General features: G+C 48.1%; 1 protein-coding gene and 1 long non-coding RNA gene across 3 annotated transcripts in view; one reads left to right on the top strand and one right to left on the bottom strand.

Annotated features, from left to right (window-relative positions):
• Stambp (STAM binding protein) overlaps positions 1-14,116 on the bottom strand; it is a 26,482-nt gene extending 12,366 nt beyond the window's left edge. Inside the window, exons 1-6 of one of the 2 annotated variants that reach the window (XM_021641684.2) lie at positions 14,004-14,116; positions 12,098-12,314; positions 5,485-5,563; positions 4,639-4,734; positions 2,701-3,067; positions 594-718 (exon numbers count right to left, since the gene is read on the bottom strand). In XM_021641684.2, the coding sequence (XP_021497359.1) occupies positions 594-718; positions 2,701-3,067; positions 4,639-4,734; positions 5,485-5,563; positions 12,098-12,300 (870 nt within the window). In that variant the 5' untranslated portion in view covers positions 12,301-12,314; positions 14,004-14,116. The other variant, XM_021641685.2, reaches the window with a different exon arrangement.
• LOC132654178 (uncharacterized) overlaps positions 14,089-17,150 on the top strand; it is a 15,761-nt gene continuing 12,699 nt past the window's right edge. The window contains exons 1-2 of the long non-coding RNA XR_009591809.1: positions 14,089-14,239; positions 16,752-16,877. This is a non-coding gene — a long non-coding RNA (uncharacterized LOC132654178). The remainder of the gene's footprint in view (positions 14,240-16,751; positions 16,878-17,150) is intronic.

Here is a 17,150-nt window from a genome sequence, read left to right as displayed (position 1 = left end):
TTCATCTCTGCAAAGGACTGCACGCTTTGTGGACACACACGAAGACCTTGGGTGATTTGTATCCCCAGGCCTTCCTCAGGAAGGAAGTCCTCCTTCGTCTAGAGGAGCTCAGAACAGGACACAAAGGGAACTGGGTCCTCCTTCATCTAGAATTAGCCCTTTCTCCCTTCATCTTTCCTCCTCCTCTTCCTTCTTTTTCTTTCTGTAGCTAATACTGGTCAGAACTCACTATTTAGCATCGCTGACCTCAAACTTGGGGTAGGATTACAGGTGTGAGGCTCCACTCCTAACGAAGTATAGTGTGTGTGTGTGTATGCACATGTGTGTAGGCCAGAGGAAAACCTTGTGTGCTGTTCTTCACATTCAATTAATTTGTTTTCGAGGTGTGCGCTCTTCTTGGCCTTGGCCTTGTCACGTAGGCTGTCTGTCTGGCCTGTAAGCTTCAGGAATCTGCATCTCTAGCTCTCCAGGGAGGAAGCCATGCACTCTCGGCGGAGGGACTGGTACAGAGTCAGACCTCAGACACTCAGCCTGAGAGCCCCAGGAATCCACAGAGGAAGCAGTCCCTGTTCAGGAAAGGTACACTCCCTTACCAATTTTCCACAGAGGACTCCACAAGTTTCAATGCCTTTGGCGGTATTGGCACTGGCAAGCTGGAGAAATTCTGGGCACAGATTGCGGGGCACCACGATGTGGCGCAGGCCTTCAATGGTGGGAACTGAAATGGACAAGAGGGAAAAGTCTGAGGCCACAGGGCCAGGGGTCCCTGAGCAGAGCTCAGAGCTGGTAGCCTGACTCCAACTATGACTGAAGCTGGTAAACTGGGCCCAGCAAAGCCATATGACAGGATTCTGGACTTGGTTGGGACCAGTCACCTATCTCCTGCTTGTCTCTCCCTTCTGCATAGTGCTAGCTTACTCCTGCCTCTCTGCTGCGTTTTGTAAATGTAGATTACTGACTGAGCAACTGCACAGCTAGAGAAGGCTGACTGCCTCATCTAGAGCTGATTTAGGTGGAACTTTGAATTCTTGTGTTATGATCCTGATCCTTCAGGAGGAGGGTGTTTTTTGGAAAGATTTATTTACTTATTATGTATATATGTATACAGTGCTCTGCCTGCATGTGCACCTGTGCACCAGAAGAGGACACCAGATCTCATTACAGATGGTTGTGAGCCACCATGTGGTTTCTGGGAATTGAACTCAGGACCTTTGGAAGAGCAGCAGTGCTCTTAACCTCTGAGCCATCTCTCCAGCCCCAAGAAAAGGAGGTATTAACCACTCAAGGTAAGATAAGGATCATCTACTACTTTTTAAAAGTGAGGTATGATGGCACACCACTGTGATCCCCATTCTCAGAATCTTGTGGCAGGGGAATCACAAGTTCAGGCTATACATCGAGACTCAGAAAAAAAAAGACAGACAGACAGACATTGAGGAGATGATGGCTCCATGGGTACAGAGACTGCTACATAAGCATCAGGACCAGAGCTCAGATCCCCAGAAGCCACACAGAATACAGGTACAGTAGGGCCTGTCTACAAGCCCTGTTGGGAAGAGGAGAGGTGGGAACAGAAGGCTCACCAGAAGCTCATGGCAGACAACAAAGAGGCCCTGTTCCAAACAAGGTGGAAGCCCAGGACTGACACTCAAGCTTGTCCTCTGATCACCTGGTGTGCTTGAGGAACACCCACTAGAAAGAAGTCAAGCTCCCCACTAAGAAAACAGTTCTGTCCCCTAAGAAGAGCAGTTGATGAGTTTAAGGCTTGGCTCACACTTCCAGCCAGTCCAGGGATCACTCAGTCCACTCTCGGAAAGCACGTCTCATCCCACAGGAAACACAAAAGGAGAACAACTCAAGGCCTAGAGTGCAGGAAGTTAGAATGCAGTAATTGACAAATGAGGGCACTATCAGAAATCAATCTGACTGAACGAGGAGGAGAAGCTCCAAGGAAAGCAGGGGAGGAGGAAGCCAAATCTAGACAGAAGATAACAGACCTGTGGCTAAGATGTTAGGAAGTGTTCCTCGGGCTGGGCGAGGTGATCTCAGCACTCAGGGAGGCAGAGGCTGGTGGATCACTGTGAGTTTGAGACCAGCCTCGTCTACAAAGTGAGTCCAGGATAACCAAGGCTACAAAGAGAAACCCTTTCTCAAAAAATAAACAAAAAAAAAGCGTAGGCTGTGCAGGAAGGAGCAGTACAGGGAGAGAAGGCTGTAGAGGGAATGAGGGAGGAGGTCTGGAAGCCAATCTTCCCTTTTACAGGCATTTGAAGATGGGACACTCGGGCTTACCAATGAACCAAGTAACCACGTGCGAGGCACAGCACTCACACTGACCAAGCCCTTTACAGATGAGGGACACCTCCAGGTCAGGATGACTCGCTGGCCTTTTTAAAAAGCCAGCCCTGCTGTGCACGTGGCCCTAAACATTTTAAAACTGCTTTTAGGAAGAGCCACCTATGATCACCACTTCACATAACGCTTCACCTTTCTGCGGAACCCTTAAAAGTCGAGGGTCGACTTCCAGGAAGTCTTTAGAAAACTAATACTCAAGTTCAAGGCCATTTTTCAACAAGATAGTCAGGGTAGCAAGACAAAAAAAGACAGTGTTATCACATGAGGTTCTGTTGACAGAGCCAAGTACATGGGACCATGGAGGCCAGAGAGATGGAAGAAGGCATCAGTAACTAAGGGACTCACCATTTTCTATGATGCTCAGTGCTCCAGGTTTCAGGGACCTGTCCACCACAGGTGGCTTAGCTGGTCTCACGGTTGTGCTACAGTCTGAAGTTTGGGTGGGTGAGAAAGGTGAAATGGGGACCACATCTACACAAGGCTTTTCCAGATCAGGTAGCAGAGGCCCGCATGGGCCAGGGTCTACCTTTCCGAACTCTTGAACAATTTTTAGCCGCTCTTTTTCCAGTTCCTGCTTCTGGATCATCTCCTCAAAGGCATGAAATTGTTCCTGCTCTAGCTGCTTCTGCTTCTGTTGGGCAACCCTCTGTCTTTCTTTTTCCAACTCTTGCTGGATGGCGGTATTTCGGGCAAGTTCCTCTTCTTCCTTTTTCTACAGAGAAAGAAAAGGTTAATACATAACTCTCAGAAGAAAAGCTTTCCCATACAGAGATGTCCAAAGCACAGTTTTGCTCTGGTCTCATTTCCCGATCCAGAATTCATGCTTCACTAGATCTGTCTAAAGCCATGGGGGACAGTCACATCCCATTCTATCAGGCCACCATGAAGCTATTTTCAAGGACAGCTCAAGTTCCTATCTTCAGGGTACCTTGGTGTGAAAGCCAGTGTCCATTGCCAACCTGACAGACTCTGGAATCACCTTGGGAACAGGGCTCTGGGTATGTCTGTAGGGGCTCATCTTGATCATATGACCTCATGTGGGAAGACCCAACTTGAATGTAGCAGATGGGACCATTCCCTGTGCGGGGGTTGATCCTGGAGTGTGTGAAAAGGCGAAAGGGAGCTGAGCACCAGTGTGCGAGCATTCATGCTGTCTCATTTTCTAATTTAAAAATATCACATTTACTTACATGCTTACTAGAGTGAGGACATGCGTCCAGGCTCACGTGTGGGTGAGGGGCAACCTGTGGAAGGCAGGTCTCTGCTTCTACTATGTAGGGCCAGGGACTGACCTCAGGCCATCCGGCTTGGAGGCATCTACTAGCTGGGCCACCTCACCAGCCCCTTCCTGCTCTGTTTCTTATCTGTGGATGCAATTCGGTCAGCTGCGTTAACCTCTGGCTGCCTTGACCTTTCCACTGCTATGAGCTGCACCTTGAACTTGAGTTAAAATGTAAACTTTCTCCCTTCAGTTTGCTGATACGGAAGTAACTAAAGCACTTGGTACTTTACCACCCTTTATTTTTTCCTTTAAATCATGATACACCTTAAGTGTCTGTCCCACATAACCTGAACCTATATCTGATATATCTGTATCTCCGCTAAATCTATATAAAATGATTGGTATCCCAAGCAAGGCTATAAAACAAAACCCAAACTTATACCTTCCATGTTGGGGGACTCCAAAACTTTTCTAGTGGTTATTGAAATACAGTGACATTTCAACTAAAAAATATCGATTAACAAACCCCTTCCACTTAATGTCTTAAGAATCTGTGGCTCCGAGCTATCAACCCCTCCTGACTGTCAGCAGGAGGCAGCTACACATTAGGATGTAGGTGCCCCTGCAATTGTGTGTTCCTGCCCAGAAGGGAACACTGCAGGGCTGTGGCTATTTCTGCACAAGCTGAGACTAACTCTTCTAAACGAGACCCACTGCACACCACTGGGGAGATCAGCGACCACACAAAGCTTTGGGGATAAGCCCATGATCGAAACTTTCTGCACCCAAGATCTGAAACTTTATGCTCAGTTGGGAATGTTCACTGTGGTCAGGTCTCTTGCTGTAGGCACGGCAGAGAGGTCACAGGGGTCTGTCCTCTTGGACACAGAGGCCAAATCTGTTAGATTCTCTCACGTCACCACTGGCTGGCAACTGGCCTTTGAGCCCCCAAAACAAACTAGTCCATTACTAACCGCAGACTCCATTGCTACGGCACATCGCGGACCTGGGGCTGTCTAAGAGGCACACACTGTCCTCATCCCTGCTCTGCTCACACCAACCTTTTGTTCTTTATACTGCTCATATTCTTTTGTGTATCTTTTCAAGAGTTCAGCCTTCAGTTCTTCCGCTTTAGGGAAAGCAATGTTCTTTAATTTCTGAAATACAAAACCGAACCTAAGAATCAGAATGTTCCAATGTCAGCCAAGGAAGAGAGAAAAAAGATGAGGTGACAGGCAGCTCAGCCTCCATATGGGTTCCCGAGTAAGGGGAGCAGAGACTGCCTCTGTCATGAACTCGGTTGACTGCTCTTTGATCACTCTCCTGACCTACACCCCAGCGATGCAGCCTTGCCAGGCCACAGAGGAAGAGGATCCAGGCAGTCCTGGTGAGACTTAATAAGCTATGGGCAGAGAGCAGAGGAGGAGAACTTCCCCTTCCAGTAGACTAGGGGAAGGGAATAGGGGAGAAGAGGAAGGGAGGGTAAGACTGGGAGGAGTTGAGGGAGGGGGCTTCACTCGGGATATATAATGAATAAATTGTGTAAAAAAATAAAAAATAAAAAGAGTGGCAGCAGCCAGGTGCCATGGCTTATGCCTGTAATGCCAGCATCTTGGGAGGCAGAGGCAGGCAGATCTCTGGGTTCAAGGCCAGGCTGGTCTACAAAGTGAGTCCAGGACAGCCAAGGCTACACAGAGAAACTGTCTCGGGGAAAAAAAAATAGTGACGGCAGTGGCTTACACAGGACTTGAACTCCTCCACCCTTCTCCCACTATTCTGTCCCATGCTGCAGAGGCAGCCCAGTTCTTTCTGGCTCTGATGGGCAGACAATGCTCTGAGGCTGCACGTCAGTCACTCTGCGCTGCTCTGGAGCCTAGAGATGGACACCAGTGAAAACAAGGACCCACCTTGACCGCGTCTTTCTTCTCAGTAACGATAACTGATTTGTTGTAGTCTCGGTGTTTTGGAAGTTTTTCAATGAACAGCCTGAGGAAACAGACCAGAATGACTTGGATACACAAAAAATGTCGCATGTCTCTGAGATGGGTGCTGGGGAGTGAGGCCAGGCGCAGCACACGGGCCCTGTTCCCAGACAGAGGTACCGCTCTCCTCTCCCCACGCAGGGAGATTCCTACATGAAAAAGGACAGCGGCAGGTGGATGATGTGACTGAGCAGGTGAAGGTGCCTGCAGCCAAGGCTGGGAGCCAAAGTTTAACCTCTGTACTCACACGCTGGAACAGGACAACGGATTCACCCAAGTGGCTTACCAACCTCCATGAGTGCCACACGGCAGGCGCTCCCATCCCCGCCCAACCTCCATAGCACCACACCTCAGGTGCTCCCACCCCCGCCCAAAATAAATGAAATTGGCCAAGAAGGATGTAGCATCCACTGATGCTCATAATTCCAGCTCTGAAGAGACAAAGTTCGTTTTAAACTAGACTGTAAGAATGTTTCAAAACAGAGAAGAAAAGCTCCCAAATCGCAAGCCAAATGTAAAGAAAGCCTGTCTGATGCCCGGATTGTAATTCCAAGGAAAAAGGTCTTTCCCTTGTGGTGTGACAGAAGGGCCTCTGTCATAAAACCTCCTGCATTCTGTGCTGGCTAATCTTGGTCGTCTACCTGGCACCCCTGGGAAGAGGAAGCTCAGCTGAGGAACCGCCTGGGCCTACCTGCACCGTGTCGACGCTAACTGATGGAGGAGGCATAGTCCACGCTTTCCCCAGGTAGGCGGGCCCAGGCTGTACAGAGGCGGCAGTGAGGCCGGCCAGGAAGCAGCACTTCCCTGTGCCTTCCCCCATACTTCTCTGTGCCTCGGCTCCCATACGCTAGTTAAGTCCTTCTCTCCCAATCCCTTTTGGTCAGAGCAACCGAGATGCTGACCAGAACTGAGGCGAAGGGAAAACCATGTCCATTATTGCTCCTGCGACCTTGTCCTCTACAAGTTTCTCCTGGGACTCATAATCCTCCAGAGAAGAATGTTTTGCACCAAATCAAGTATGGGAACATTTCCAGGCATGTGCAGCCTGTGGCTCACAGGCTGATACAACTAAGGGTAACTGTGAAGGCAGCTCAACACGAAACCATAAACTTATTTAACGATAAAGAGCACAAGCCAACAGCGACGAGAGAGCTCTGTGGGTACAATCCCACGCTGCACAGCCTGCAGAGCCCAGCCCAGTCATCCAGAGAAGGAAGTGACTCTCGAAAGCTGTCCTCCGGCCTCCGCACATGCACACGGCAAGCTGCCACACCTCCCTGTGTGCTCCCATTAAATAGTAATAATAATAATAATAATAATAATAATAATAATAATAAATTAAAAGACCGTGTCCCCAGCCAAGCTGTGCCATGTACTCATATAGTTCTGGTCAGTAGCAGGCACAGGAACAAAAGTTGGGGACGAGAATCATTGCGGAGATCTAACACCAGGCTGGAAACCTCCTAGGGGTAACACAGCACAGCAGTGGCCCAGATGGATGCATTTGTCTGGGGTTACATCTGGTTGCAGACTAGAGAAAGCAAATACATCCAAACAAAGACACACCAGCAAACACACAAAACCCACCCGACACAACAACAGAAAAGGAGGAATGGGAGCAGTAAGTACACAGAAGCATGGCGCTCGGCTTCACCTCTGATGAAGGCAACAGGAAAGGTGAGATAGCAGTTTTACCATCAGATTGGCAAAGGTCTCAAGGTAGGTCGTGTGCAGGCGTAGGAAAATGTGTGTTCTCATGTGTTAGCAAGACAGTAAACAGATCTAACTTTTTTCTTATTGGAAAGAAGAGATGGGAGACAATTTTTCAAAACTTAAGATGCACATATCCACAAAACTCCCAGTTTGGTCTCAAGGAATTTATCACAGAGATCAACATAACAACATATATGCATGCACCAAGATTATACATACAAGGAGATTCAATACAGAATTACAAAAGCAGGGGGAACAACAATGTCCATCAAGGCACGAAAGCCAAATAAATCATTGTATCCAAAGGTAAAACAATGTTATCAATCACTCATTCATTCAAAAACTATTTACTGGGCATCTCTATAAAGTGCCATGCTCGGCTCTGAAGGCTAGGGAAATATTGTAAATATTCCCTCATTTATGGGGCACCCATTACAATGGAGAACAGACATTTTAAAAAGTATGTCAAATATCCCAGAAGCAGAAAGACACACATGGTATATACCCACTTATAAGTGAATATTAGACATATTATATAGGATAATCATACTAAAATCTGTACAACTAAAGAAGCTAAGCAAGAAGGAGGACCCTGGGTAAGATGATCAATTCTCATTCACAAAGGCAAATGAGATAGACCTCAGAAGATGGAGAAAACAGGGAAGAAGACAGGAGCATACTGCACAGGGCCTCTGAAAGACTCTACCCAGCAGGGTATCAAAGCAGATGCTCAGTCTCATAGCCAAATTTTGGATAGAGTACAGGGAATCTTATGAAATAAGGGGGAGATAGAAAGACCTGGAGGGGACTGGAGCCACAAGGAGAGCAACAGAACCAAGAAATCTGGGCCCAGGGGTCTTTTCTAAGATTGATACTCCAACCAAGGACCATTCATGGAGATAACCTAGAACCCTGCACAGATGTAGCCATGGCAGCTCAGTGTCTAAGAGGGTTCCCCAGTAATGGGACACGAACTGTCTCTGACATGAACTCAGTGGCTGGCTCTTTGATCACCTCTCCCTGGGGGGAGGGGGAGCATCCTTACCAGGCCATAGAGGAAGACAATGCAGGCAGTCCTGATGAGACCTGATAGGCTAGGGACAGAGGGAAGGGGAGGAGGAGCTCCCCTATCAGTGGACTGGGGGAGTGGGAAGGTAGGAGAAGAGGGAGGGAGAGTAGGATTGGGAGGGAAAGAGGGAGAGGGCTACAGCTGGGATACAAAGTGAATAAATTGTAATAAAAAAATTTTAAAGTATGCCAAAAAACAAAACAAAACAAAAAAACTAGTACTTTTATGGCTGGAGAGATGGCTGAAAGGTTAGGAGCACCAGCAGGCCTTCCAAGGACTGAACTCAATTCCTAGCTCTCACATGGAAGTTCACAGCAATCTCTAACTCCAGGCCCATGGGATCTGACACTCTCTTCTGGCCTCCTCGGATGCCAGGCATATATGTGGTACATAGACATACATGCAGATAAAACACCTTACACACATAATACATAAACTAAGAAGAAAAGGAGTCAGTGGAAGGAAGCTCATTATTAATGGGCAGGAGGACAGGTGGTGACTAGAGCAAGGGGTTTGAGGTGGAGTAAAGGGAAGCGCAAGAGATGACGTCTGAGTGGGGACTGGAAGAGAGTTGGCTATGAAGAGGTCCAGGAGAGTCGGGTGGATGGAGAAGGCTCCACGTGTTCCCACGTAGAAACACAGTATCACTAGAGAACAAGCTAGAACAGAAAACAGACTGCAGCTGATTCGTGCGTTAAGGCCAAAGGTGCATGGGTGTGTGTAAAAGCTACCATGTAGGAGCAAGTCCATAGTGGTGCTGTATGTGCCGGTGGGATTCACTATTATTCCTCTGCGTGTGCATGTGCCGGGGGTGCCCGAGCACACATGTGGAGGTCAGATGACAGCCTGCGGAGGCGGTTCTCTCCGTCTACTTCCAGGGTTCGAAACCTGACTGGCATGTCGAGTGCTTTGCCACTGAGACACTCACCAGCCCGCCACTAAAAAAAAATTTAACCTGAATTCCTCCCTTCTAATGTTTGAAGAAAAATTATCGTGAAAAGTATTTTTGTAGGAAAATAATTCATTCAAAAAGTCGAGCAGTCAGTCAATAAAGGGCATGTTCAGGACCCTCACCTCATGTGTTCCGGTTTCTGCAGTTAATCATGGGAGTAAGCCCGAGCGCAGGAGACCTCCTGTGGTCTATAAACCCTAATCCCAGGAAATGCCTTCAGTACAGGCAATGGTTCATTTGCAGAAAGAGGACTTGTGCTAAGCTCACACAGGGCAGCCGACCCGTACTGCCTGAGTATTCTAAGTCCCCTCTGTGCAGCCTTCTGATGCCCATAAAAAGCTGTGAAAGAACCCACGGCCTGGCTTATTGTCTGTGCTCATCAGGAAAGTATGCACAGAAGCTCTTTCTTCTATACTGGGGTCTGCAAAAGGCAACACATTCCTTCAGCAGGGAAACTACTACCGAGGGGGTGGTATGCCTGAGATCACTAAGATGCCTGGACGTCTCTGCGAGGAAGGACAGACATGCCTTTTAAATCCTACACTAAAGCATCCATGAAAGGCCCAGAGCAAGATTCTTAAGAGTGAGGGAGGCAGAAGGGTGGTGAGGTAGAGGTCTACCCCACCCCCAACTGTAGTAGTCGGCAGAATGAGCCATTGGTGTGACCTGGCAGGAGCATTCCAAGTGAACAGCAGTCTGAAACTCACTGGGCTAATTCTCTGCAGCCACCATTTGTCACTTCACAGCCTCGGAGTCAGGAGAGCAGTGAAGGTAGCTGCATCTATCGCTTCAAGCCTAGTCAACCCAATGCAGTCTCAACAAATCAAGCAAATGATACACAATCCCCCCGGCCCCCCACCATAACTCTGCCCCAGGCCTAGCTCACCATGTACAGGGGCAGACATCGAACTCCATTTCAGTCTCAGAACTAACACTGGTATTTGTCATTCAGGGTAACACCAGGTCACATAAAAAAGACAGAACCAATTTCTTAATCATCCATTCATATTATTATAGTTGTTGTTGGTGGTGGTGCTGGGGACCAGACCCATATTCAGGGTTTTCCACATTCTACACAAATTCTGCATCACTGAGCTGCATATTAAGAGTCCTCAGGGACTCTAATAGCATTAATACATTTGATTCTATTTCTTAGGAGCTTATTATACTTAACACTTTCTATTAGACCACTATCCTCTTTTTTTTTACAAGATCTTTTAAGAAAAAACAAAACAAAACAAACAAACAAAAACAAAAACAAAAAACACGCTCTAGAATTTCCCCTCCTAAAATACAGAGATGCACACTCACACTTATCTTCATTCAGTGACTTCCTCATTATTCTGTTTTGTATATTACCCCAGTTTCTATAAAGAGCTGTCTAAGCCATGTGTGGTGGTGAACACCTTTAATCCTAGCATTCAGGGGCAGGGGAATCTCGGAGTTTAAGGGCAGCCTGGTCTACACAGTGAGTTCCAGGAGAGTAAGGGCTACACGTAGGGAGACCCTGCCTTAAGGAACCAATCAAAGAATCAAGACAAAACAAAACAAAACAATAAAAAATCAAAACACTCAAAAACCCAAAACATTCCTCCCTCTACCCCCACCATAAAAAAAAAAAAAAAAAATCCAACCCGTCTACACCAGGGTTTGGCAAAGTAAAACTAGTCGGCCAAATCCAGCTAGCCATCTTTTCTTGTAAACAAACAAAAACAACCTGGAAAAATCCAGACACTGGGGTTGGCCAGAGCTAGTGGAGGGGCGCTGCTGGCACCTAGCGGGCACAAGCCAGGGATGCTGCTAACCCCTCCAACACTGAGGTCAGTCAGAGCCAAGAAGCATTCCCTACTGGGCCAGACACCAGCTTAAGACTGACAGCAGACTCAGTGCGTCGCGACTGATAAGAAACTCAGTGTGACAGGACTGGTGTGTGTGTGTCTGTCTGGGGGCACACAGGGGGAACTGCTAAGTCAGTGTCTCTTTCGGGGAGACGGAGAGAGGGGGAGATTTACTATATCTCTAGAGAATGCCTTCTGCAAGTCTAAATGGAAACCTGAAACAGGAGCTGCAAAACCTCGGAGGTGCCACCGTAAACCGAAGCCCCAGCTCATCCTTGACCCGAGTGTGCTCCTTTGCAGAACAGAACTGGACGGGGATGTGCCTACTCGGTGCACACTGCCCTGTGCACATGGAGGAAGTCATGCCAGGGAAACCTCTCTTGAGCCCCTGAGTTCCTTTCAGTCAGTCAGATCTTTAGGTCCTACTGTACTAAACTCAAGACTTCTTCCTCAACCACACAGCACTCATCACTGGGGCATAGGAGTTGTTCCCTGGTGACAGCCTTGAAATCTTGTATTTAATCTGCCTTCTCAGAAGGAACAGCTCAGGAAAGGTCTGACTGTGACGGGTCGTCCGCTGACTATGTGAGTACGGTGACAGCTATGGGATGAGTTCCGGAATCTGGGCTCCCACACCTGAAACCGGCTGCCTAAGCATAGAAAGGGTAGGCAAAACACTCACCAATACAGATACACTTGGCCAATTTTTTCGTCTAACAGCTGGGACATGATGGCACAGACTGCAAACTTATTTGACTCAGGGAATTGCTGAGTCAAATACCACCACCTTCGGTGCTTGTGCCTTTGAATGGCAAGGACACTTCACGTGTGGAAGTTGCCTGGAGCCTGATTGACGGCTGACATTGTCAAGGCCCCTACTGTTGGCAACTGTGAGAGCCACAGGTGAGCACAGAACACAAGGGGTGCCAGTCACAGGAGTGGAAAGGAGAACTGTGGGGGTCTTACGTGATGTATTTGTTGTAGAGGATAAAGGCATGTTCAATGTTGCCTTCTTCAGAGTAAATGGATGCCATGCGGATGATCTCAACGCCAGAGCGAAAGTATCGGCGGGGTGGAATGTCTTCATTTAATTCAACAGCACTCCCGAGTTGGGACAGAATCCTCACCCGGTCTTGGGGTGGGAGGCTCACATCTCCATGGTCAGACATTGGACCAATAAGGTCTGGGACAGAAAAGAGAAAACAGGTAACATCAAAGCCAAGGCTGTATCTTCCAGAGTGGTCTAGCACTGGATGAGTGTATCACAAATCTTTCAAGAAAGAGCCAGGCATGGCTGAGCACATCTTTAATACCAGCACTTGATGAACAGAGGCAGGTAGATCTCTGATTTCAAGGCCAGTCTAGTCTGCATATCGAGTTCCAGGACAGACAAGGCTACAGAGACAGACCCTGTCTCAAAACAAAAATTAAACGCAAAACAAATAAAAAATGAGCAAATAAAATAGATGTAGTGGTTCTGATCAATAAATTATCCCTCCTATCCACAAGAACACCCAAATCTTGCTTTGAGGACTGAAAGGTTTAAAAAACAAATCAGTCCTTGTCCCACAATTTGATGCTACAAAGAATACAGGCCACTCTGGATTGGTACTATTGTGCCCTTAGTCACGCTCCATCAGTAGGAGGTCCACCAAGAGCACTGTAGCTGTAAGAAAGCATCTTCTACTTGTTCTGTTTCTCTATCCAGACACCTACTTCTGTTTACCCAGTACCCTGACGAGTGTTTTCAGTGAGCCCCAGTGAAGACGGCCCGGTTAATTCACGCTGACCACTGCATTTTACCAGAGAATAAGTGATTTTATCAGGATACACTTCCTCAGTGTTCAAACAAGGTGTGTGTGTGTTGGGGGGGGGGGGGTGCTTTCTAGGATGAAGGATCCCAACTCTGCTCACTAAACCATCACATTTGCCATTTCCAGGGCCCGGAAGTCAGTGCTGGGAAGCATCAGTGTCTACTTGTCTCCACAAGCCAAGCAGGGCTTGAACAGCAAAGCGACAGGTGGGGTGGGGCACTCCTGGAGTTCCTACTCATTGGAAACCAAACTCCAGTGAGTTTACATTCTTCCTAGACTGTCGCTTCTGTTAGACCGCGGCTCCAATGACGCCATCATCCCACATAATCCGGAGTGGAATAGGGGTTGTCTGTGTCACTGGCTAACAGCACATCCCAGCCAGACAATTTAAGGATACTCTCATCTTGGGTTGGAGCAGTCTTGTTTTTCCCATCTCTGTACCTTATTCCTCAGTCAGAATTTCCATCTGCCAGGAAACCGCAAATCACACTCTCCGTCTTGCCTAGCTGCTAGGAGTGTGGGGGCATTGCGTGTGTAAAACACACCCTCCTGTCAAACCTGCCCAAGTCCCTAACTGCTGAACTGGGCGGGGCCCAGCAGAGCTCACTGGAATGGGGCGCTGGGCATCTCGGCACCTCTCCGGAGAGGCGCTTGTGGGTACGGAAGCCGTCGAGTGGCCCGGGACAACATGGGGTTCAGTAACCCCACGGAGGAAAGGCAGTGTCCACAGAGAAGGGGGAAGGACTATGGAAAGAGGGGCTCTGGAGGACTCGAAGGGAAACTGCAGAAGCTTAGGGGCGGGTGCATGGGAGAGGGATCCAGCGGTAATTGCCTGCAGCGCCCTTCCAGAAGGCACTCAGTCTGGTTTCTCGAAAATGCAAGGAGTACTGAGTCAGGGCCTGGCCAGTCGGGAGCCAGCCCCGGGGACAGAGCCGTCCCGGAGCTCGCGCGCGGCGGGCCGGGGCCAGGGACGCGGGCCCCACGACGCGCACCTCCCCCCGCGGGGTCCCCCCGCGCCAGCATCCCCCGTCCCGCAGCCTTCCCCGGACCCTTCCCACCTTTCCTGAAGGATGACGGTCGGAGCTTCCGGAAACGTCACCTCCGATGACACGCCCACTCGCGCCACTTCAGCCGCGTTCCAAGGATTTAGGACCTGGTGCGGAGAACGGGCGGGTGGGACTGGAGTCGTCCACCAATGAGAGCGAGTTCTGCAGCCGCCCTCTTGGTAAAGGAAAGTGAACCAGGAAGAAAAGGGGACCAAGTGAAAGAGGGACCTGAGCTGCAGAACCAACCAGTATGTTCTAAAAATTATTACGAAGCAGGACTTTCCTGCCAGTGCATCGGAGGATAGCAATTTTACATTTCAAGGGGGATTGCTGTCTAGCTTGTCATTCACGGCTAGGTGACGTCACCTCTTCAAACAAAACTTCCCTGACTACCGAAGTAGCCACCCAGCCACCCTCTGTCAGTGGGTCTTGCCTTTGTTTTCGTTTTTTAACTTACATTCATTTTTATCGTGTGTGTGAATCGTGTGTGAGGGTGGGGGAGCATGCCACGGTTGGTGATTGTCAGAGGACAACTTGTTTCTTTCCTACCATATATATATGGGTTCTGGATCAGACGAACTCGGGTCATCAGCCCTGGCAAGTGTCTCTACCCCCTGACCCACCTTACCAGCTCGTGTTGGCCCTGTTTTCAATTTTCATAGTTCCCACTCTCACCGGATTCTCCTAAAACTGATTTCTCAAAAGAAGGGACTTTTCTTTCTTTTTTTTCTTACAGCTCTATCCTCAGTGCCTATAATGGCTTATAGTCCCAATCCCAGCACATATTCTTGGATGTGAAGCTGTTGCTGAGATAAAGGGTCCCGGAGATGATGAGGTGGACTAACCAATTGTGAAAGTGGAGATGATAGGCAGATCATTCTGTTCTTGGAACCGACTTTTCCCTACCAGTCAACCAGAACGAGGGGCAGAGGGCGTTGGGATGAGGTGCCCTCCCTAACTTAGGAAGTATCTAAGATGCTAAGTGTGCAGGAGCGCTTGAGGGACACTGGGGAAGAGAATCTCACTTCCTGCTGTGGAAGGCTGCCAGGTGTGAGATGAAGCAGAAGGAAATCACTAGGACGAGCTGCGAGCTTCCTGCACCACAAACACGCACAAGCCTGTCTTGAACTTGGCTGAGGCGGGAGCGTGTTTGTGAGAAGTGCGGTGCATTCTAAAGACAAACTGGTCACAGCATTGACCTCTTTGCTGTCAGCCCACTGGGACTGAAAAAGACAAAAAGGGGAGCCATGAGCACTTGTGGAGAAAGATGTGGTTTTACTGGCTCAAACACAGGAAAAGGCACCGAAGCTTTAAATCTGTGCACTATTATTACCGGCAAATTACGTACCCGATACTTAGCTCCAACTATAGAGCACACCTCAATTAATTGGCCCAAATCTCCAAGTCCAGGAGTCATAGCAACATTGCGAGGGCCTTGTAGTTTTCAACTCCATTTTCTTTGAAGACAGGTCTTTCCTGTTACCAAGAACGAAAAGCCAGGGAAATAAGTTCTGACAATTCATTGGAAACATCATCAGTGCGTATTTGTGTTGTTAAAAATGAATGCTTAAGCCAGGCATGATGGTGAAAGCCGGAAAGACAGACATGGTCGTTCCTCTTTCCCCAGGTTCTTAGGCTAGGGAGATCATTTCCACGTTTCTTTTAAATGTTTACTGATAAATGTGCTTATCACTTGCATAAGATTTCCCCCATTCTAACTGATGATGTCAGCATATATCAACAAAGACCTTGATTGATTGAATCTGACTCATGAACTGCTGACAACTTTCAAGGAGCAAACGAATGGGGTTAAAAAGATCCTTTTCTGTCTTTAACTGGGCTCAGCAGTGGGGTGAAGTCATGGCATACGCCACTCAGGGAACGACCATGTTAAAGACATAAGTGAACTCTGCCCGCTAGCAGCAAGCAGCAGAGAGGCGGGAGCAGCCACTGCAAGCTTTCCTTCTTCTGTGTAAAAGTAACTTTAATTTGCCTGCTTCGGTTGTTGTCTGGGAGGCTTACTGCTAATCTACGCCTAGTCCTGGAAGCTTCTAGCCTCTGTAGAGTCTAAGCTAGGCCTAGAACATTTTCAGTCTCTGAGACTTACTGCTGAATAAGATCACCCTTTTTTGTTCTTAATGAGTTCTTGGCTGGCTGGTCTTGAACTCAGATCTGCTTGCTGCTGCCTCCTGGATTAAAGGTGTGTTTGTATTCCAGCCGGATCACACAGCCCTGGTCTTGTCAGAACAGCATGTTCTGAATTGAAATACCTCTCCACTTCCTGGTTCAGTTGGTTCAGCTCTGCCGGTACTCTGCTGCCTTTCATTTCCTAGGCCATACCTGAAAAGAGGCTCCCCCACCCTGCTGACAGTGTCTCACCAGAAGCCCACTGTGGGCTGGAACTCACCAGGTAGCTTGTGCAGGCATCACACACACAGCGATTCTGCTACGTTAGCTCAGCGATAGGCTCACGGGTGTGAGCCAGCTGCCCGGCTACATGCTTCTTCTGTGGGAGTAGCCGGTGTGGCAGTTATAACTGGCTTACTTCAGCTTGCAAACTGCCGGTATAGAATCTTGACCCTCTAGCATTCTGTACTACCCTTGGGTACAGGATCAGGCAAAAACTGAAGAGTTAAAGAAAGAAGATATTAGTGAAGGCCAGGAAAAGTACTGGTCCAGAAAAAAAATGCATTTGTGTGGATTTTTATGTTTTACCGTGTGAAATGAACCAACTCACCTTGCCTCCCTTTGTATTTTCAGAGCCGGCAATTAGATTATCGGTTATGTAGCAAGGGAGTCTGGAAATGGCCATGAAATTCGCGTACCAAAGAGGAAATCTAAACATGGTTTCTCATGTTATGTCTCCTGTTAGTGTGCATGCAGATGGTAAGTCACTTTTCATGGTTCACAAAGGCATTTATACACAGTTCATTTTTAGTGGCCTAAAAACTCAGCAAAAAGACACTGCCTTAACTGTATCCACTTAACTATCTTAACCCACTTAATTTTTTGAGGTGCTAGATATTGAGCCCAGGGCCTCATGCACACCAAGCAAGTGCTCTACCACTAAGCTGAATCTCAGTCCAACAAAATCTTTTTTTGTTGTAGTTTTTCTGAGACAGGGTTTTTCTGTGTATCTCTGGCTGTCTTGGAACTCAT

This window comes from Meriones unguiculatus, chromosome 5 (genome assembly GCF_030254825.1).
Source record: "Meriones unguiculatus strain TT.TT164.6M chromosome 5, Bangor_MerUng_6.1, whole genome shotgun sequence".
Lineage (NCBI taxonomy): Eukaryota > Metazoa > Chordata > Mammalia > Rodentia > Muridae > Meriones > Meriones unguiculatus.
This window is presented reverse-complemented; position numbering and strand designations above follow the sequence as displayed.